Source organism: Ursus arctos, unplaced genomic scaffold, assembly GCF_023065955.2.
Source record: "Ursus arctos isolate Adak ecotype North America unplaced genomic scaffold, UrsArc2.0 scaffold_20, whole genome shotgun sequence".
Lineage (NCBI taxonomy): Eukaryota > Metazoa > Chordata > Mammalia > Carnivora > Ursidae > Ursus > Ursus arctos.
In genome coordinates, this window is record NW_026622875.1 from 48810761 (window position 1) to 48834152 (window position 23392).

Genomic DNA, 23392 nt, shown 5'->3' on the forward strand with positions numbered 1-23392 from the left:
AGTAAGGAGGGCACGTATTGCATGGTGCACTGGGTGTTATACGCAAGTAATGAATCATGGAACTTTACATCAAAAACCAGGAATGTACTGTATGGTGACTAACATAATATAATAAAAAAAAACATTAAAAAAAAAAAAAAAAGAAAAGCCTTCTGAGTGATAAACTCGCACTGCTCCCCTCCTGCCCCTGCTTTGAGAACTGCTGCTCTCAGGACGCTGAGCAATGGAGAAGCAAGTGGTGCGACTGCAAGGAACGGGGCTGTGGGGCAACAGTAGCTTTGGACGTCGGCCCCTCCAATGACTAAACGTTGACTTCTTTCCTTGTCCCCCCTGCACTCCCAGTCTTCCCCACCCCAAAAAAACACACACCCACATACATTATTTTCATAAATGACTTTTACTTCTTTATCGTTTCTCTTGACAGTAAGTCTTGGCAATGTGCATATAACATGAAGGCAAGCGTAACTTTCAGAAGTCATCAAAGATATGGTCCTATTGTCCTCATTTTCTTAAACCGTTAAAATATTTTCATTTATAAAAATTAATCTAAATATAAATATTGACACTGAAGATCAAAATCACTTGATGACAAAATAATTCTTCTGAAACTATAATGTATGCTTATGGTTTTTAATAGTAAATTAAATCTTTGCACTTATTTGGCACAAGGAAACCTTTATAAAATTTCAAATGCCATAGAGCAGGCTGCTGCTGCTGCTTCTTCTTCTTCTTCTTCTTCTTCTTCTTCTTTGTTTTTGTTTTTGTTTGTTTTTTTGCAAGGCTTACACAGTACACATTTTTGTCAAAGAAAACTGAATATTTTAACACTGTAACACAACAATAGTTGCTTTTCATGCCTCTTAAAGAAAACATTCTATTTGGAACTCAGATCTTTTTCTGTTGTGTTTTTAAAATTTGTATTTGTCTGCTTTGAGTCACACCAACAGAACAAAAAGGCCAAAGACTTACTTTATTTCAAAGGAGTCACTTCTGTTGGATAACACGTACACAGAATCAGCAGGGAGTATCAGGAGAAGATAGGGAGACCCCCATCAGGAAGGGATCATAACACTCATCTCAGCAGCAAATCAGGTCTGGGAATGTGCGTAGCAGCAAAAGAATGTAGAAGTTGAAACAAACAGGGAGTGAGGCTTTTGTGAAGCATTCCAATTAGACTTAGTTTCAAGGTGTGACTTTGGCCAACTAATCTCTCTGGCCCCCTCCACTTCCAAATCTGAAAAATGGGGATACCTACTGAAGAGGGTTGCTCTAAGGATTACCATTAGAAGGAACTGCCTCCCTGAAAGCAGTCACTTAATACATTTCCGTCAAACTATCCCCTTGCCTCCCATCGTTTGCTTCCTTTGATTCAGAGTGTCTCAGGGACAGATGTAAGAAAGGTTGTAAATGCTCAATTTATTGTGCGAAATTCCATTCCATTTGCTTTTATAAACACACTCTACGTAGTCATGTATTTGAGAACACGAACGTGGAGCTCGCGGCAGCTCTTGTGTCCATTAAATTCAGTTTATTCTTGCTTTTTTCATGCCTGTAAGTTTTCCCAAGGTGATTCTTTAACCATGTTTACCTTTAAGGTCATTCTACTACTTTTGCTGAATATTTACTGGGAAATAAATTTTGGAAGACAACATTTTCTCAAGTGGTTTATTGTCTGCAAGAATCCATTTACCTGAACTCCATTAGATGTGGTCATTGCTAAACCACATCATATGCATTCCGGACAGTGTCCTAAACTTAAGTCAATGGTGGGATTTCTCAAGCTCCTCCCCCCTTCAGAGTGGGGAAACTGTCCGTAAGTCCAGGGAAGAGGCCTGAATTCTCAATGAGACCTTGTTTCAGATAGACCTGGACATGGCACGGGTGAGGCGGAGCTTTCCCTTTCGTGGCTTGTGATGACAAAGCAATGGGAATGACTGGTTGACTGGTTGTACGGGGTGGTGGTGGGGTGATTGGAACTTCCAGGAAGGAGGTGGCTGAAGGGACATCTGCATCCTTGCCAGGTGCACGCTCCCCAAATGGGACAGTCCCGATGTTCACTATGGGGGCATTTGCACTTTTCTTCCTTAGCACTTGTGGGACAAAGATGCTTGTGAGAGATTAGTAAGAACTGATGATGAATTAAATGATAATATCCATCTCCCTTCCTCCCCCCCCCCCGCAATTGTTTTCCTTTGGACAAGTAACTATTGACATATACTTCTAGCTGAATCAGAGGGACCCCCCCCCAAAAAAAAAGATCTGAAAGACAACACACAGTAGCAAAGCGGACAAGGAAAAGATGCATCTTTTGAACACGGAGCTCTGCTGTTGGAAGTCAGCGTCTGGGTTTTCTGTCTTGGATTCCCCTGGGAGCCTAAGGCAGAGAGTGGGCAAGACCACAGTGCCCCAGTCCGGGACTGCTTTCTGGGTGAGGTATCGGGACAGCCCCGTGCAGTGGTGCCCTGTGGCCTCCCAGGCCCTCTCCTCAGGGGGAAATCCATACAGTATTCGATGGCTGTTGGGTCAAGGCACTGTCGTGTACGGCCGGAGGCAGTGGGTCACTGGCAGTGGGGTTCCATGGCACTAATACAGCACAGCAGCCTCCAGAGTGGGCTCCTGGGGGAGACGGTGAGCGCACTGTCACTGCTCAAGATTGTCCCTCTCCCTTTCCCTCCCCTCCCTCCCAAAGTGAACAATTCAGTTGCATTTATTACACTCCAAAGTCACGTGGCCACCACCCCTAGCTAGTTTAAAGCATACGGTGCCTCTAAAATCAAACATCTTACTCAAGAAGTGGTTTCTTCCTATGGCCCCTCCCCACAGCCCTTGGCGACCACTAATCTAAGTTGTATCTCTGTGAAAGGTAATGTTTTTAACTATCTTATTTATAACATATTCCCTTCCCTGGCCCTAATGGTCTGGCCTTTTAAGTGCGATAATGCATCTTTTTAGCCTTTGAAAGTAACAGCCAGGAGCAAAGTAATTGGACTTTAAAAGGTCAGGGGTAATGGCTGAGCAGTGAAGAAAAGGCAGTGGGCCCCGCAGTCGCCAGGTGGTGCCCAGAGATGCAGTAATTTGTAACCAAAGGGCATGGCCACCATTATGCCATCACCTGGTGCTCCTCCGCTCAGGGGACAGGGACAATGGTGGGGGGAAGGCGAAGGGAGGGATGGGTGATGCATAAAAGGCAACAGAATAAACTTGACCTTGCTTCAATCTTGCCACCCAGACGCCATCTGCCCTCAGCATAACGGTACCTCTGAGGCCGTTTAGCTGCGTTATCCCTTCCCATGCAAGCAGCACCAAGCCTCTGCCGAAATCTGAAGCATAGGCAGGTGTTCAGTCAAACGAGCCCTTAGTCCTCTTTAGAGGATCTCCAGGGTTTGTGCAAGTTATCTCCTGTCCCTTCCCTTGTGTTTAGGGGCAGCTGTTGACTTTTTTCAGAAACACAACAAGTAATTAATAGCTAACAAGAAATTCGAAAAAGAGTGAATATGGATCAAAAACAGGGTAAAAACTCTGACACCTCAACCAGACCTTACATTTTTAGTTCTCTCATATCAAACCCTACAAGGAGCTGGATATATAGTTGCAGGGATGTAGCCACATATCGAAGAGGTTCCAATACCAGGCAGGGTGCTCATCACTTCTCATTGCCCACCCCGCTCTTCTCCAACCAACAGACCGTGAGACCAGGCAGGAAGGACGCTTCTTGGGGCTCTGATGGGAGAGCTGTGGACAGAAGGGCTACAGAATGGAAGCCCCATCTACAGTGCAAGGGACGGGCATCGAGACACCACTGACTTACCACCAAATCCTTGGTGGTGCTTTTCCTTTCATTCGTCCTGTTTGTCGAGGAGCCTTGGAGAATGAAGTTGCGGTTAAATGTTTTCATGGTGGTCACCGAAGATGCCTCAATGTTTTCAGCTAAAAGGAAACAAATGGAAATAAGTGGTACCCAGAAGCTGGGTCAAGTGTTGAGGAAGAAAGACCAGGTGTCCCCATGACCCAGATTTTGGTTCCAGATTTGGCATCTCATTCCAGTCCACAGGTCTGACTGTAGAAGCTTTTAATTTTGTGTTTATTTTTATGATATGCATCAAACAAATTCAAGAATGATTAGTGGCTTTCCAGGAAAAGGTAGCTTGGAGATAATCCACTGTAGTTCATAAATTCTTTTTTTTTTTTTTTTTTAAGTAGGCTCCAAGTCCAGCATGGAGCCCAACACGGGGCTTGAATTCATGAGCCTGAGATCAAGACCTGAGTTGAGATCAAGAGTCAGATGCCTAACCAACTGAGTCACCCAGGTGCCCCATCCATGGTTCATAAATTCTTATTTGCAATTCTGGAATACAAAAGGCTCTAAAGGTTGTAAATCCTTATAACTTTGGAACCAAAATTGTCCAATGGCAAAACCTGACTTACACTGACATATGGCCATTTAAAATCCTTGTCAATCCCACTGAGAATGAACATTCTCGTGTTTTGGTGCAAGCCTATTAATGTGTTTATCGGATGCTGCCCCAGACACCACGGCGAGGGGGCTGTTAGGAAATATACTGTACATGTACCATATTACCTTTCTAATGTCCAAGACATTCTGAAACATACTTATTCACGGGTTTCAAATAAGAGACCATGGATCTGTAATACATTGTAATTGTATGGGGTTTTATAGATTCAATAAATGCTGGAGAAAGAACAGTGGAGCCAAGACTCAGACATGTTTTCTGACTGTCTACTCTTGTGATTTGTAGATCTAAATCCCTGTTTAGCATCATCTTATGTGGTTCCTGAATTCAGGGAAATTGTTGAAAACGCCCAGTGGATGAGGAGGACACCACGGGCATCGCTGGAATCCCTCGTGGGTTGCATACTGTGTTAGATGCCTCTGGTGACCCGCCCACATTTCCCTGACATCACCACACATTCTGTCATCCAGCACATTCCAACAGCATGCTTCTGCAAGCACCGTCACTCTCTCTTAGCTCCTGCATGGGGTGGGGCAGAAGTACCAGGGAACTAATGCCTCCTCCCCAGTAAATGTCAGGGGATGATAGCAGAGAGCAAAACTCCTCATCTTCCTAGTCTTTGGGCAGGAAACTCTGAGGTGCAGTCAATACCGTCTCCCAGAAGTCCTCAGCAGGATTTAGTCTCATTTGCCCAGAGAAATAAACTACGAATTAAGTTGCACTGTATTGACTTAATTTCCTTCCCTGAATCATTTCTTCCTTCTCCTACCAGTGTTTTTTGGAATTACTTCCCAATTCCCATCCTTGTCCCGGGGTCTGCTTCTTGGGGGGATTCAAGTCAAGATAGATTCTTCACAAGATCAGTTCTGGGTGAGAACTCCCCATTGGGTTTGGTCCTCAAACTCAGATCACTGAGTCACTCAAAGTAAATAAGTCAGGCTTAATTCTTTGGTAGCTCTGCGTGGTTTTACTTTAAACACACCTTTCACTGGTGGGGCAGGCAATTTCCTCCTCTGCTGCCTTGATGTGTCTATGGTTTGTACCTACAAACAGAACACAGCAGTCAACACACGTTCGCAAAGCCAAAGATATTTTATCTTCTAAATTTTCCAGGTCGTGCAATATTCCAACAGAGGAAGTGAGGGACCAACGCACCTGGTTCCTTTGCTTCTGATCTCGTTTTCTCGTGAGGCGCACACACGGTGCTATGTTTAATCCTGCAATGGTCAGAGCTGAAATCCGGCTCTCGATATCAGAAATCTTAATGCAACAGAAGGACAGAATCAGTAGGGGAAAAGCATAGGAGGGAAGAATCTTTGTTAAAAGCGATAAGAATCTATAATGAACAAATCTGCTTTGATGTATGCTCATTCATTCATTCAACTTTTTTTTTTAAGATTTTATTTTTTTAAGTAATCGCTACACCCAACGTGGGGCTCAAACTCACAACCCTGAGATCAATAGTCGCATGTTCCACCGACTGAGTCAGCCAGGCACCCTTCATTCATTCAACTTCTTTATTTTATTTTATTTTATTTTATTTTATTTTATTTATTTTATTTTATTTTATTTTATTTTATTTTATTTTATTTAAGATTTTATTTATTTATTCGACAGAGAGACAGCCAGCGAGAGAGGGAACACAAGCAGGGGGAGTGGGAGAGGAAGAAGCAGGCTACCAGCGGAACAGCCTGATGTGGAGCTCGAACCCAGAATGCTGGGATCACGCCCTGAGCCATAGGCAGACGCTTAATGACTGCGCCCCCCAGGCGCCCCCCATTCATTCAACTTCTACCAAGCCCTTCTCTTTCTAGTGCTGTAGTAAGAAAATAAAACACAGGCCTTCCTTTGTTAGACATTTAAATGTCTAGTTTGGTAGCTCTAGAGTATATCAACACCCTTGTCAGGGACATATCTCGAGGGATACGTGAAAGCCCGGGGCATGATGGGAACCCTGGCCCAGCACGGCGGGGAGAGGGGAGGGGACAGGAAGGCTTCCAGAGCGGGCCGCACTTGATGTGAGCTTTGAAAGGCAAGTATGATTTATAGGTCCTTCTTTGTTCTTCCATGACTCCATGAACCAAAACCACAGCACCAGCTCTTAGGAGGGAGGCCCAGCAGTCCCTGGTTCAAGTCCATTTCTTTCATTGAAAGGACAAGTGCCTTTCTCTCTGGGCATCAGTTTCCTCGGCTATAACATCAGATGGTCAGAGAGTTTGGATTACTTTTCAAGAGTCTTTAGGCAGATACAGAGAGCAAGAGCCCAGTCAGTGCCCAGAAAGAACCCTAACCCATCCATGTCCTCAGAGATGAAGAAGACATAGTCCCAGCTCTTAGAAAAGAGCATTACTATGTGCTGTCACCATGCTAAGCATTTTAAATATGTGACTTATTTACAAACCTATGACATAGGTAACTGTCTCTTGGTTTTATAGATGAGGAATCTGGGGCTCGGAGGGATGAGTAACATAGCCAGCATTTCACAGCTGGTCTGGGGCAGAGCTCCGAATTCATGCCAACCCTCATGCTCTTGCCACACTGTCACATTCTAAGAGGATCTGCCAAGGCCTGGCATGGGGGACATGGGAGAGGCAGGAGCAGGCTTGCGGAGTGGAGGGGGGAGGTGGGGATCACAGCTGTCCTGCTGATCTCTGGACATAGTCTGAGTGGTGCCGGGGCACCAGACAGGGAACCTGAAAGTCGGCCCAGCAGCCAGTGTGTGGACCCTGAGGTCTCTGCCGCCTCCCTTGTCCCTCCACTCTCTTGAGCTGCTCAGGACAAATTCAGATTCTGCTGTCATTTACTGAGGACCTCTTCAGACAAAGCTTATTGGGACAGGTGCTATAGAAGGGCAGAGAGAAGGACTGAAGTGTCGGCGAATATGAGAGGTGCTGCCCCTCTCCCCAAGCAGAGGCAGTCCTGGTCAGAAGAGGAAGAGGAGGAGGTGGAGGCCAAGGCGGTGGCAACAGGTGAAAGACTCCAAGCTGCCCAGCAGCCAACTCCCAGGAGCGACACCATGCAGCCCCTGCTCCTCCCTGACCCCCAGATGCCTTCTCGTTCTGACTCCTCAAATTTCACATTGAAAGCTGTCTTCCTTTGGTTTATAGACCAGTAAACTGCACAGGCCCCTGTGAGGTTGCAGGCTAAATTTTTATCAGTCACGTGCAGCTGGTGTGGATTAGATGCCCATGGTCTTTCCTGGAAGCAGTTTTGATGGAGGGCCTTGCTCGGCAGGCCCTGGGAGAAGGTCAATGGGAGAGCAAATTGCTCACCTTTTGATTTGCTGACTGTCAGGCTCTGGAATAAGAAGGGGTTAATTTTTTGAGCTTTAGTTCATAGAGCAAAGGCCAAAGACAGGAAAGGAGGCTATTGAGGGCTGATTTTGCCTATATTTTGCTATCTCTCTCTCTCTCTCCTCCATCTCTCTACCTAGTTATGTTCCACTTCATTCCTAAGACTGCATACCCAATGACCCTTACACTTGCTAGAAGGGATGACTAATTCAGTGCTGAGTTTCCTGGGAGCCAAATCAAAGAGATCAGCGTAGGATTCTCTGTCCAAAGATAAAGACCAAGTGCTCAGAAGAACAGCTTTTCCTCGTACTGTGAGTTAAGAGCGACCTTCCCCAGGAAGCCCAGAGAGATGTTGCTGCATGATGCAGTGGACAATACCACAGCACACCCCCCACCCCAAGGGTCATCCTGCAATCTCCCAAAGCACCGGGCAATCCGTCCCTAACATAAACTGCAAGGTGATAGAGTCCCTAAGTCTGACCTAATCCAAGAACACAGCTTAGCACATCTACCCTCCTCAGTGGGGAGAACTTCGGATGAAAGACAACAGGGAGCATGACGCTTCATTCTCTGGTGGCAGCTGGCAGTAGGGGGAGAGTCTCTATGCTACTGAAGATTCCCACATGGTGAAGATCCATAAAACTAAAGGCAGTGGTGACTACCTCCCTTGCAAAGTAAGGACTCCTATGCAAGTGGATATGTGTCTGATGGCAGGACCAACACATTTCTCAGAAAAACACACAGTCCAGACTGGTAAGGAATGTGGCTGTGATGTCAGAGAGACAGGTTCAAATCCTGGCTTCATCACTCTTTAGCTATTTGACCTTGGGCAAGTGGTTTAACCTCCCTGAGCCTCAGTCTCCCTAGAAATAAAAGGGGAAAGTAACAGTAGCTACGTCATGGAGTTGCTGAAAGGATTAATTACAATAATGAGGTCAAGCGTCGAGTACGACTCGTGGCACAAAGTAAGGCTCACTGAACACTAGATATTATTGATAACATTACTGTCATATTTAAAAATGTGTAAAAACTAGGCACATTCAAACACATATAAAATGGGCATTTTGGACTCCAGGATTTTCTACCATAAAACATGGATCCAATAATTTAAGACTAGAAAAATCTAGGAGCAGGAATAACTATCCAATAAAACCCTGCCAAACACCCATAAATGATATTACTTCCTGCTAAACCACTCAAGAAGTATTTTCTGCAAAGTGTACCTCCAGGAAACAAATGATTTGATTTAACTTTATATAACTTTGACCATAAATTGATTAAATGTTGGGTGGCATTTCTGGAAAATGATTTGTATTTGAGGAGAGATGTTCTTCAGCCATTCTTGCTGAAAATGAATAGTCAACAGGGCTAAGTGCAATGAGACCATTCCTAACATGCAGCATTAGCTCATCCACAGGGTGGAGAAAGGGCGCCCTCATGTTCTCTGGAGTGCTTAATGCTGCCGGTGGTTGTTGGAATTTTTGACTCTCTAAAACAAAAATATTTATTTAAAAAATAATTACCACTCAAGATCATCATCTTCTCTATCCATAGGTGGATTCTATTGGCCCCAGCTCCCCTAGGATGCAGGGTCTATTTTAAGATGCAAGGCCTATAGCAATATCACTGAACCAGGGGTCTATACTGAGCATATACTGCGGAGACCAGCATGTCTCATGGACCCCAGTTTGAGAATCAGCGACTTAGTCCACAGTCCATTCTTATCCAGTGTCAGAAGCCATGGGAATATCCATGAAAACTTCAAACTCATGTCTTCACAAAGTTACAGATAACATCATTTCAGTTCTGAATTGGCCATACCTAAATCATGCAAAATATTGGTCTGAGAAATCTACACTTCTAATTTCATTCGTTTGTTCACCCATTTTTATTGAGTGCCAAACCCATGTCAGGTATTATGTGAGGCACTGGAGTTTCTGTGTTAAGCTAGGCAGCTGTAGTCCTGTCCTCATGGGGCTTTTAGTGTACAGAGGGGGAAACCGGCATCAAGTAAGTAATCAACAGTGTGATAAAGGTTAGGGAGGGGTGGTCTTGGGATGGAAGGGGAACCTATATAGCCAGGAGACCTACCTCTGTGGGTCAGAGAATTTGTCGAAGATGGAGGTGACATAGGTTTAAAGACAAATCTGATATATCATCAAGGCTATAATTTTTAAAAAGGAAGGTTTGGTGGAATCCACCCAAAAGGACCATGCAAGCACGCTAGAGAACTGATAGAAAGGCCCTGCAATCATTCTTGTGGAAGATGGGGTGCCTTCTCCCTTTTCCCGACGGTACTCCATCTGGGCGGAGAGGGAGTTCTCACCTGGAGCTCAGCATGGTGGACCTGGGCTGCCGCCGTGGCCACCTGGTCCTCCAGATCTGCCAGCTCGGTCTCATCGGTGCCGCTGTGGATGCAGCGGGCAGCATCCTCCAGTTCGTTCAGCTGGCCTTCCAGTCCATACACGGTGCCCGCCGCGAGGTACACCTGCAGAGGAAGTGCAGCCTCTGAGCTCAGGTTTTGGAACTGGGACTGGTGGGGTCCCTTCAGGGCACCCCGGTAATTCAGGGGAGTAAAAGAGAACCAGCCATAGCACTGGGGGGAAAGTCAGGGAATGCCCCCATTTATAAACGTTCTTCACACTGAAATGGTAGCATGGAGGTCTTACCACCCCCTCACTGTCAACCACACCTACCCCACCCTGCAAACTTTCCCGCAAGAAAAAGCAACTTCTAAGTCTTGAAAATATGATAAAATAGTCCAAAGTATGTGGTGTCAGCTACATAAATTGCAAATTTGTCCAGTGACTATAACAACCATAGTGCCAAGACAGAAGACACAAAGAAAAACTCATGATGTGATTTTTCCAAGAAAAATTTTGGTTGGCATTTAACAACTGAAAAAAAAATCAGAAAATATAAAAGAGATGAAATTAATTTAAAGAATTACACATTTTGAGTGAATTATCTCTGATTGATGAGCTTCGGCTTGCTTGAAGCAGGTTAAGAGCATCAAGATGAACCTGAAATGTGTAGTAGGAAAATAGTTTATTTCTTCGAAAATTGTGTGATGGTAAAAGAAACATGTCAAATCTATTCACCGGTCAATGAAGACAGTTTTTTGAGAGCCTCTGAGAATTAAAGAGAAAATCAGATAAAGGGAATGATCTGAGGAAAAATTAAACGGAAAAAGTTTGACTCATGAGTTTATAAGGCGATTGCCGTAAAAGTGGGCAAAGAGAAGGCAGAATCCTCGGAATAACTTAGACCAAGGGAAGCCAGCCAGGGTAAGTGAAACAAATGTCCTTCAGCCTAAACAGTAATGTGATGCAACAACCAGCTACGCGGAATGAGAGTGATCCAAAGCAGCTAATTACTTAACGAGAGGGTTTTGAAATTTAATCAACATATGTAAAGCTTTAAACATGTAATCACAGCAATTTAGAGTCGATTTGAATGAAAACACACGGTCACACATGCTCTTTTAACTTGAGTTAAAAATAAAACAGTTAGGGTACGCCAAGAGCTTGTGCACACGTGTCCTGCAAGTGTTTTGCACTGAGCGACGCGGAGAGCTGGTGAGGAGGGGAAAGAACTCTGAAGTGCTCCTACCTGCCAATTCCTTGGCCGGATTCGTGCATCTGCATTAAAACTGGCAATTTTACAAAACATTTCAAAGTGGAGCAAAGGCAGGGGCAGGTTTGATGAATGGGCATTTGTGCCTCGCCAGGCACACAGAGCTGGGCTGGGGGAGCTTCCCGCGGTGACTGACACAGTGGACGCCATGTTAAGTGATTCGTCAGTCATAGAGGGGGCCATGAATCAAACGTCCGTTGACAACTGCCATAGTTCAGTCTGTCCTTAGTTTTGTCCTTCTTTGTCATATGCAAGTATCAGAGAACTTCTGTTTCTAAAAGATTCTCACAGTTAATATAAGACACTTATTCTTTGTCTTGAAAACAAGATACACTTCTTCGTTGTTTGTCACACGAAGGAAATGATGAATATTTCAAAGCTATTTGAGTGGAGAAAACATTAAAAATTTGTGTCTTCAAAGTTTTGAAGTTGAAAACTTCTCTTCAGAGGGGAAGAAAATTGAGGAGAGAGAGAAAGAGAAAGGGAGGAAGAGGCAAGGAGAGATGATAAAAGGTAAATATATTTTGATAAGATAACTTTAAATATAGACTTACAGGGTTGCACAATGAAACAAAATTTGGAATGATTATTTAAATGAAATGAATAATTTGAGTGAGTGTGGCAATGGGGTTAAACATAACTTGTCATAACTTTTGGTCTCAGGAACCTTGATTTTTCTGGAAACACACAAAACTCAACATCATCGCATCCTACAGCTGTGTCATCTTAATGGTCTCTTGTTTTGTCTTCAATGTGGTCATCTGCTAATGTTCTTCATTTTCTCTGCCAAATCAAAGCAATATGAACTAGTTCCAAGCGCTCAGCAAGGCCAGAATGTTCATCTTTTACTCTGTGTTCCCTGAAAGCCTGCTTTCCTGGCATGAGGGGGGAAGGGAAGGTTCTGTGGTTTGGCCCTAACGTGGGCTGAGCAGGAACTTGCCGCCAAGGTGATGGTGCCTAAAGGGCCAGTGTTGGCGATGATGGTGACCACACGTGCTTATTGAGCCAGGCACTAAGCCAAGGGTTTTATGGGGCATTTCTCCTTTAATGCTCTTGGCAATCTCTGATGTGGGTGCTATTATTATCACTGTCTTAAAGAGGAGAACATTAGGTCCTGGAGGTTGAGTGACTTCCCCAGTTCTCGAAGCTGGGAAGTGGTGGAGTCGGGATTTGAGTTCCTGGGAGTTGATGTCAGATCCCATGCCTTCATCCACCCTGCCCTATGATGCCCTGATACTTAATTTCGCTTGCAATGTTATGATGTTTTACATTTGTGGTTATTGTTGCCGGGGGTGAAATAACACAAGTTAACACACTATAATAATGGAATGTTATTCTAGTCTTAAAAAACAATCCATTTGAAAACCATTAACCTGGAATTGCTGGCTGAGTAAAGGCCCACTTTTGGTGAGAACCATGACTACCATGTCTGTGTAAGCTATGTCCTCTCCAAGCTCCAGCCATGGACGACCATGACCCCATGGACTGGCTCCTGGTTCAACTCACCATCCTTAAAGTGGTTCAAGGGACAAGAATGGGTGTTTCATTAAGGAAAGACTTTGTGGTCAAAGCTTCAAGAGTAAAGAGAATTAAACAGATTTCTTCACTGCAGGGCTTCTCTGTGTTTAATGTGCTAACACATCTCTCAATTTTCCTAGAAAGACTATACAGATTGCTGAAACTGATTTGATTTTATACCATCCTTTCGGACTTGCCTTCCATGAAACACATTCTAGAGGACTACATCTAGACAGTGATTGATAGCATTTCTTTGCTTGCTCTTGAAGGCAGAGGACCACCGAAATAGCCAGGACCATCTCCACTAGTTCCAGGGCCACGTCCTCTCCTGTGCCATGCGGGGTGCCCAAGAGCCTTGACAAGGAGGACCAACATCCTCTGCCTGCTCCCGGATTCTGTGGCAGGGCTGGGCTCCCTCACAGGGCAGTTCTACTATGTCTGCTGCCACTATAGATACAATGGGATGTGGTGTTGCCAAAAGTTACAGGGTAGTGCTAAAAGGGAAGTTGGGGCTGTCCCTGCACTGCCTCTATGCTGGGAATTATGGGGTGCCCCAGGCTGTCAGTCATTTAGCAAAGAAGAGAATGAGGACGGTCCTCTGATTGGGGGGGGGGGGATGAGGGAGCTGACTCATCCCTCCCACCCATAACCCAGCATAAATCCATAAGGTGGCCTCTGTGGGTCCCTACTACTCCACCACAGGTCTGAGAATGGTCATGCCAAATGTTCTGTTGACCCCTAGATCCATTTTCCACCCTTCTCTGCCCTGCCCTCTTCTCTGTGAGGCTGACCTGTATGAACCTCATCATGCAGGCTCCCTTGCTGGCTGGGGTGGGTTTGGCCAACGGGAGACAACCAGCAGGAGATCAAAGGCAGCAGGAGAAGTTAGACTCCCTGTCCCTGCTCTCTCCCTGTGCAGGCTTCTTGGTGACAGCTCCCACCAGGGAGTGCTCCTCCAGGCTCCAGCTCACCATGGGCTACACTGCCCAGGGGTGGTGACCACTCCCCCCATCCCTCCAACCTCAACTGCCACTCTCTGGGGCCTATAGCATCCCTGAACCTTACCCACACCTCAGAGAATAGTCCCTTCCTGAAACTCTGTGGTAGCCAATGTTCAGAAGGTGAGAATACGCGTCTCCCTTTCTATTTCTGACATTCCCGGCTCCTCGGCACAAAGGAGCAAGGCAACGGAGAAAAAACGAAGGAGCCGAAGGAGAAGGAGCTTCCTTTAGAACACAGACAGACAAAAAGCCCTGGTTTAATTCAATCAGCTGCATCCAGAGGCCAGTTTAAGAATCAGCCCTGCCCTCCGGCTGCTCAGCCGAATTCCATCCTGGAAACCACAGAGCAAAACCAGCCCCAGGGCTCTGTGATCTTTATCTCTAAAGAGATAAAGAGAAGAGTCAGCCCTTCTCTGACTCAAAACCTGTAGAATTCAAAGGAACATAGATGGGAGTTTCTTCTGAGGTGCAATTTGAAAAGCTGGAATGGGGAAGGGAGGAGGGGGAAGAAGCAGTTAACTCTTGGGGAACAGGCGAGGCATCTCCCAGGGCCAGACGGGGTGCAAGGAATTACAAACCCCCGTCTTAGAGTGCAGGTCCCCATCTGACATCTCAACATCAGTGGGTAAGTGGATGTGTTTTGACCTGAAAATGTTAAGGAACCCACGGAAAGAAACATAGTGTGTAATAAAAGGATCTTACAAAATGAAAACTCTCACAAAGCCATTGCATTTCTCAACAAGCCCCTCGGAAGAAAAAAAGGCATGTTTTCTTTGCTTTAAGTGTGCCTTGGGAACCCACAGTCATTACTTAAATCTGAATATTTCACGTATTGTATCTTTTTCATACAATACTTGGTAAAACAAAAAAACATCCCTTTCCCGCTGAATCATATCTTGACTTCAACTTTTTCAATTCTGTGTGTCCAGGATTAAGGCCATTTTAGGACTATCAGCACTGAAAGAACTGTATTGTAGACATATTCCAAGAACAGAGAGCCTCCACATTAGCAATAAAACATTTCTTCCTAAGAAAAGGACTTCATTCATCTGAACCATTTATCAGGTAAACATTCTTCGAGGACCTCTGCGGCAAGCTCTGGCAAGGGCTGGGGCTACTCATGTGAAAGACTGCGTCCTGCAGGGATTCATACATCTGGTTCCTAATCTGGGGGTGACCGGGCTCCTGCCTCCCTGCATGTCCTACTCCAATATTCGACAACGTCTGGAGACATTTTGACTATCACATTTTTTTAAAAACATTTTTTTCCTTTTCTTTCTTTCTTTTCTTTTTTTAAGATTTATTTATTTGAGAGAGAGAGAGAGATTGAGAGAATGAGTGGGAGGAGGGGCAGAGGGAGAAGCAGACTCCCCGCAGACCAGGGAGCCCGAGGTGGGACTCCACACCAGGACTCTGCAATCACGACCCGAGCCGAAGGCAGATGCTTAACCGACTGAGCCACGCAGGTGCCTTGTCACATTTTGATGTCACCGGCATCTTGTGGGTAGAGGCCAGGGATGCTGCTGAACATCCTTCACCGTACAGGACACCCCCCCCTCCACACACACAACAAAGAATTATCGAACCCAAAATGTCACTGGTGCCAATCTAATGGGGACAGATGAGCCGACAGAAAGAGCAGCAAAATGAGGTAAGGGGCAGATAGATCTCTCCTTAGGTTTTATGGGAATTCCAAGGTAGAGAGTCTTTAACTTTTAAGATCAAACAACTATTGGCATTTTTTTTAAAAACCCTGAGTTGTTTTGATTTGTTGTTGTTTCAACTTTTTGCAAAAATTGCCTCTACTAATAGTTCCTGATTTCTGAGAACTGTATTAATGACAGCACCGTACAATTGATTCTGCTGGGTCTGGAAAGATGGAACCCCCTGACTTGATATCACTTCCGTGGGCAGGACTACGCCCACTGATGACGGTGACTATGGCCCGAGTGGCTAATGTATGTCCCAATCTCTGTGTCACGCCCTAGTCTGCAGTGTTGGAAAATTCTCATCAGGAATGTAAACACTCATTATTAAAACACTCAACAATGAATGTGTATATTTATATGTAAGAATCTGACACCTCCTTTCTGTCCTCCCAAGTCAGGCTAGAAAAATTCACTACCAGCACACGTGTCTGGAAGCAGGGTAGACCAATTGTGACCTGAGTTCTGTTGGAAACCACCCCCTTTCCCTGTGGCAGTGCTCCGCCTGGATCCCAAGGGGTCCCTTTTACAGTTTCTGCAACCCTTCACCCTCAAGCTTCAGTGTGCTTTTGTTCCCAGGCTCAGCTATACAGAAGACTGCTTCGGGCTCCTGTAGATACTTGGCTTGCTTGCTTGCTTGCAGAGACGGAAGTGTCTGCTGGCTGTAGGAAAGGCCAGTTCCTTTGCCTCAGGCCAGGACAACCCTGAGATGCAACTCATACCCCAGGGCTTTCTGCAGGATCAGGTCAAAGCTACCCTTTGTCTAAGGTCACACCTTTGTTGGGGCCCCTGAGTGACTCAGTCGGTTAAGCATCTGCCTTCAGCTCAGGTCATGATCTCAGGGTCCTGGGATCGAGCTCCAAGTTGGGCTCCCTGCTTAGTGGGGAGCCTTTTCCTCTGCCTGCTGCTCCCCCTGCTTGTGTGCTCCCTCTTTCTGTCTCTCTCTGTGTCAAATGGATAGATAAAAATCTTTAAAAAAAAAAAAAGCGTCACACCTTCGCTTGACTTTTTCCCTTCCCCAGTCTTTCCCCACTCCCTGACCAGCCTCCCTGGGGGAGCACTTCCCTAAGAAATCACTTACATGCAAACCCTCACTTCAGGGTCTGCTTCTGGAGAACCCAGCCTGAGCCCCTCCCTGAGAATATATCTGCTAGGGTGGTGGTCTGTACGCATCCTTGCACTGTTCGTGATCGGTTACACCTTTATCCGTTTCTTCTTTGCACCTGTTTGCCCTAGACAGGGAACATCCCCACTGTCTTACGTTTTCTTCCAGGGAAGTCAGCTGCTCATCCAGTCTCACTTGGTCTGTCCCGAGAGGAAATGTCCCCTTCTCTCTGTCGGGAGGGACAGGTGGGAACTCCCAGGGCCCTGTGGACTCTGCTATCAGCTCTTCTGTGGCATTGATGACTTTCAGGACTTCTGTGGAGATGTTGCAGAGAGAAACAGCAGAATACTTCTGTTTGGTCCAATAACAGAAGGGGACAGAAGACAAGAACAGCACATTAACAATGACATGGAAGTTCTGCATGATCATGGTGCCCGTCATGAGACTGATCCCATTATAACACACAGGAACGTCGATGTGCCCAAGGAACAAGAAGCTTAAAATATCTACACAGCAGGAGGGCACCTGGAGGAGGGCTGATCTGACATGGCCTAGCTTCTGTGCCTCACACTGAATTATTTGATTCTGTCCCTCCACTGTCCTTCCCCTCCAGGGAAGAAGGAGACCTCAAGGAGAGGCTACTACGTCTTCTGCCCACTGCTGGTGGTTTATAGCCACACCTCATTTTCTGGATGACATTCTACTTCTTTGACAGAGCTTCCGTCACAGACTCTGTCAAACTACATCCATGGTTGGTCCAGTACGGAGCTTCCTGGACTGGGTGTTAGGAGACCTGGGTTCTAGATCTGGCTCGAACTTCATTTAATGATGGGATCTTGACCCAGTTACTTCGTACTTCTGGAACTCAGCTTCGTCATCTGTACGATGAGAATGTTGGGAGAGTTCCCCTGCAGTGTGTCCGTAGCCCGTGTGTTTAGCTCCTACACACCTGTTCTCAAGCCCGTTCTCCCTCGCTCTGCTCAACCATAGAGGCTGAATGGAGAAGCACTCCATTTCCCTCCTCCCCCGCAGCCAGGGGCAGTCACGTGACACGGTTCTGACCAGTGAGCCTGACAAGAAAGCCTGCTGAGTGGTCTCGAGGAAAGCTTTTGTTTTCCTAACCAGGTGAATAGATCCAGCTGATGCTCTCCTTCCCCACTCCTTTCTACCTTGATCACAGGTGTGCAGTTGTGACGAATACCAAAATGCTGAGTAAGGTGGGTCAGAAAGCCTGAAAGAGCCTGGCCCAGACAGCCACGGATCAGCTGAACCACCATGAGTCATCCCCTGAGCTGAACATCTTGTTACATGAGAAGAATAGTCCCCTACCATTGAAGCCACTGTTGGCCAGATTTTCTGTTATTTGCAGCTGAATATATTCCTCACTGACACAAGCTTTTACATTCAGGACCGAAAATTACAATCAGTCCAGATCTGGGCCAAGGTCATTGATGGAGAGAGGCACTGCAACCACAAAAAATTATCCGCATCTCTGAGTTCATCAGGACATAGAATATCAAGCAGTCAGCTGGAGTTCAATGTTTCTGGACGGCAATGGTTTCTATCTAGAATCAAGTTTATTTATTCTATCAAAGGCTTTGTAAACTGGAAGTCAAATATTGCCTACACTCGACCAGGTTGTATGTGTATGTGTTTACCATTTACCAGTAAAATGTTTCGAGAAAATCTGGAATTTCAATGCCTTTGGTACCTTCGAAGGTACCTTTTTCACTCATATATCCTGGCCAAAATATTAATGATGGCTACAGCTAGATTTTGCAAGTCTGTTCCTCCAACTAGATTCTACTTGCTAGAGGATGTTTTGATACTTTTCCCAATTCCCTAGGGAATCGATGTGTTTAAATGACGAGTCAGTGGCTGAGTTCACAGTCTAGAAGCTGGCTCTGGGCTTCCACGCCAGGGCACATGGTCTCGTATCTGTCAACCTTTTGTAGGGTTAAGGGACATGTACTCAGAGGGCCCCCCATCCAGCCTGTCTGCTCCACAACAGCTGCTTGACTGACCCAAGAGCCACACTCCTTTTGGTTCAAGGGACTTTGCTACAAACCCAAACAATTGGGTCTGGGGTGTCGGGAGAATGGGATGGAAGGAGGTGACACAGACCCAGTGGAATAAGGCAGTGTCCCTGGGAACAGCCAGGATCAATGCTTCACCTGAGGAGAAACTTGCAGGGGCTGTCCCCTGCTCTCCAAGACGCTGTGACTTGCTGTGGCGGATTGCGAAGATGAATTGGGCTCCAAATGATTTTGGCACAAAACAGCTGCCACTGTTTGCTTAAGTCCATTTTAGAGAAAGTGACGTTGTATGAATGAAAGCAGATTTGTCACCCTTCTCTCAGGACATAAGTTTGTGTTTAGAAACTCTATCCCTTATTTGGTAAAAGGGATGTCTTTGTACATTTTTTGAAAAGAAAGACATGACTAAGAGATTCAGAACAAGACCACAGCACAGTAGAAGGGAAAGTGTGAACATTTACGACAGGGTCATTAAAGGGTCAAGGTTATTAATGGAAAGGATTTAAGAGGTGCTGAAACAGGTCCTGCGTTCTGACTCCAGCTGAACACATCACATCAAAGTGATAAGCTGGGCATCCCTGTTGCTTGGCGGTCATTGTTCCATTCTATCCATAAATAGCCTTGTTTATTCAACCATAGGGGTTGTGAGCTGGAAGCCAAATATTGCCCAGAGGTGTGGTTTTTGACAAGAATGCCTTCCATGAGACACACATTTGCCAGTTCTCTACAATCCCCACACTATTCCTTCTACATATTTTTTGGGGGGTGGTCTATGGTGTGCAGACTCTGCTCCAGGTGCTGAGATCAAGGGGACAATGGATGAAGTCCCCGCCCTCACCACATGCCTTTAGTCCTACCCTAGCCACTTGACACTTGGACATACTTCCTGGCCCCCGAAAGCATCTGCATTTGCCAGTAAGTCAGAATGTGGTGTACCCGGCAGCTGGTCTGAGGAGAGCACCACAGCCTCACCTGGAAGGTCTGTGGTCTGGGGAAAGCCCTGGAACACTTCAGAAGCTAAATAACCTCCAGACAGAGATCTTGGTGAGCCAGATGGCGGGAGCACTCCCCCCAAGTCTGGTGAGTGAGCTCCCCATGGGGGAATACACACCGCAATCCACTAGGCTTTGCAGGGAATCAGGGGCTCCTTGCCCACTACCAAGGACTGGGCTGTTCGCTTGCACATGGGAGTGGGAGTGAACAGTGCACCTATAGGAAGTTAAGATACCTGGGATCTAAGTAGCCGTATGACAGGAGCAGGGCTGCAAACCTCCCCGTTCCTTAGTTTCCTCACTGGTCCAATAAAGAAAATCAGAAGATTTGTTACAGGGCTGACATTGACTTGTTATGTAAATGTCCTGCTCCCTGCCCAGTCTAGATTTAAAAGTAGAAAGCACCTTGTGCAATTATGTTAAATAAAGCTATATTTAGCACCGGACAGGGTTTTGTTCTGATGAAAAGCTGGTGTGGACGGGGGTGCTGGCAGGAAGCCCTGTGTGTGGGAGAAGTGAATAGCTAAAGGATCCTTCTGCTTTATTGCTTACAGCCCAGAGAGCTGAGCTGAATGGCACAGACAAAGCGCAATTTAGAGCCCAGAGAGAGCTATTATGGTTGCTGATGGTACTCCAGATAGTAATTACAAGATGGATTCAATGTGGCAGCTTTGTGGGATCAAATAAGGAGAGGTGAAAGTGTGGACATTAGCAGACAGCATAGGGGCAACTACAGAACAGGAAGGTTGGCCTTAAGGACGCTGGAGGCCAAGGGCCCCACAGAGGATGGGAGGGAAATGGCCATGTAGTAACAAGTTCAACCTTCTAGTGATCAAAAAATATGAATTAAATGACAACTTTTATTACACGCCAGATACCCGTGTGATTCCCTTTTAAATGCGTGGTGTGTGCCAACATGACTTGACACGGCTGGAGTGTGGTTTTCAGTGGTTGATCTACCATGGGCTCTGTTTGCTCTGATGCACCCACCTGCCTCGGTCTCCCAACCACTGAATGTCACTGTCGAGAGCCCGAGTGTCCGCTTCCAGGATTCAGCCTGTGTCCCAGCCCCATGTGGAACATCAAATCCATAATGCTGACCTCACTACCTCTGGGGCTGACCCAAACAGTCCACACTTGGGGTACAGAAGGTGATGAGAAGCACTCGGTTTCCTCGATCACTTACCAGAGGCAGCAAAATAAGCAACCTCAACAAAGACTTAGGATTCCTGCCTGCCTGTAAGCAAAAGCAGGACCAGGGCAGACCTTTCAGAAGGTTCTGTACCACTCCGAGGCTGGGTCCCGCCATCGTGGTCCTTCCAATGAGCCCAAGAAAGCAGAAGAGCAGAGCAGGACCCAAGTCATAAATCCCAGCTGTCTCGTTCTTTTCTCTCTAGGGACTGCAGAGAGAAGCAAGACTTCTTTCCTTTTTGTCTCACTCCCCACAAACTTGAGCCTTAGTGATTTCTCCATCCTGTCCCTGTGCACCCCCTCTTCACATGAAACATGTTGCCAGAACAAATTCCTCTTCCATTCTCTTCCTTATGAACAGTTTGTCAAAGACACGCAGAATGCAAGGTGTTGCCAAGGGCCGATTCTGAGTTCTATAGAGTTCTAAAGAAAAGATGGTTTCCAACCTAAATGCTAGGTATACTTGCTTATTAGCAATCCTTGCAAAGTCTGAGATTTTTGTCTGGTGTCATCGTTCATTTCAAAGCTTTGTGTTGGACAAAGAAATGCAGACTCATTTCAAGCTGGAATAGACAGGAATGCTCCTTACCAGAATAGCCCAAGCTTGCCAACATGCGAACAGCAGGAGCGCGTGAAATGCCTGGCTTCCCAGAGAGGGAAGACTCTGGATGCCAGAGGGCTGATTCCAGCCCAAGGCTCCACCCAGGCGCACACATGTGTCTGCCTGACTCAGCTGGGCCAAAACAGATTCCACGTCTGGCTGTGTGTGATGAACTGGGGCTGTGACAAAGGCTGGGCTGTCTCTTTATTTGACTTGATGTAAGTCTCGATATGATCTCACTGAATACAATGTGGGAAAAAAGCTTTGTGGGTTAAATGATGTTTGCAGGTGTCTGGGGCAGAAGAGGAATTTTTTAGCTCTACCTCGGGAACTGTTCTGATGCCTATAACAAGAGTAGAAAAGCTAAACAGGTAGAAGCTGAAGGGACCTGGGCACTAGGGTTTTTGTGAGATACACAAGCAGGCAGTATGCTTTGAGGTCACGGGCCCGTCCATGAAACAGGGGTGGGCAGTGGTGAGGGGACTCCCACCATGGCAGGATCTTGCAAAGGGCCTCCTTGTCCACTGGGATCAGCCCACAGCTCATCATTCTTTTAGGAGCCTATAAAAATGCTTTAATTTCTTTCAAAATCAGAAGATAAAAAGGCATTCTTAGGTCCAGGAACATGTTTTAATACATAATATTAATATATTAATCTAAACCAACACACTTGTGAAATTTGATTTGTGTGTTTTATGGAGGAAAGGGCCCATGAGGGCAGAAGTGCTTGGGAACAGGGAAGTCATAAGTTGGCCCTGATGCGGTTGCTCTGAGGCCCTCTGTGAGAAGGCATATGGGCAGCATCAGCCTGGTGGGGCCTGTCCTCTGGGAGGCATTGCTGTCCTCCCTAGACAATTGTGAAGGCCCCAAGCAGGCCCCTACGAGAGGGCTGTCCATGCACACTTGGGAGAAGCCTCCCTAGCTTCCTCCAACTGCTGTAAGGAGACGGTGGGTGTGGGTGCTGTGGTCCTGTGGCTTCCTACTCACGACTGATGCTAATGTGACCTCCTCATTGCACACCCCAGACCATGAGGCTTGGGAAATTCAGGTTACCCTGTCTGTGCCACTTTGGGCAAATGATTTAACCTCTCTGTGCCTCTGCTGTGAAAGAGATAACACCATCTAGCTCAAGGGGCTTTGGGAGATTAAATTAGACAGCACGTGTCAAGTGTCCACACAGTGCCTGGGTCCAGGGTTGGACCCTCTTCAACACCCCCACCCCTTCAACCTGCCCCAGTGCCTCTAAGTGGGCCTGTTACTGGTGACGGCCTGGTGACTTACATGCGTTCCACTATATAGCATGCTCTTGAAACAGCTTTCCTTGCCTATTTTGTGTTTGGAAGAAACCTTTTCCCTGTTCTTTACTGAAAAAAAGTTAAATTTTGCTTCTCTTCATTTCCCAGTTTTTTTCTTGCCAACTAAGAATATTTTAAAAAGAGGGGCCCCTGGGCGGCTCGGTTGGTGAAGCGTCTGCCTTCAGCTCAGGTCATGATCCCTGAGTCCCAGGATGGAGCCCCTCATCAGGCTCCCTGATCAGTGTGGAGTCTTCTTCTCCCTCTGCCCTTCACCCAGCTCATACTCTCTCTCTCAAATAGATAGAATCTTTTTTTTTAAAGAATATTAAAAAAAAAAGCCACTATGATCTAGTATTACCCACCACCACCATAATTTCATAAACAAGGGGTAACTTAACATCAAAAAAGGAGAATATAGTATCTGAATATAGAATGGTCTGTCCTAAGAAATGACAGTAGGCAACCTGACATGGACACGCAGCCCGGCCCCCCACCCCCTCTAGGCACACACACATATCCTGGACCCTGTATTTCCCTTTGACTGGG

General features: G+C 46.1%; 1 protein-coding gene across 5 annotated transcripts in view; it reads right to left on the reverse strand.

Annotated features, from left to right (window-relative positions):
- Nucleotides 1-748: 748 nt before the first annotated feature.
- MYRIP (myosin VIIA and Rab interacting protein) overlaps nt 749-23392 on the reverse strand; it is a 355695-nt gene continuing 333051 nt past the window's right edge. For 3 of the 5 annotated variants that reach the window (XM_057315911.1, XM_026496775.4, XM_026496774.4), the window contains exons 12-17: nt 16888-17082; nt 10092-10253; nt 5628-5732; nt 5455-5515; nt 3809-3927; nt 749-2616 (exon numbers count right to left, since the gene is read on the reverse strand). In XM_057315911.1, the coding sequence (XP_057171894.1) occupies nt 2584-2616; nt 3809-3927; nt 5455-5515; nt 5628-5732; nt 10092-10253; nt 16888-17082 (675 nt within the window). In that variant the 3' untranslated portion in view covers nt 749-2583. The remainder of the gene's footprint in view (nt 2617-3808; nt 3928-5454; nt 5516-5627; nt 5733-10091; nt 10254-16887; nt 17083-23392) is intronic. The other 2 variants (XM_048216130.2, XM_048216129.2) reach the window with 1 other exon arrangement.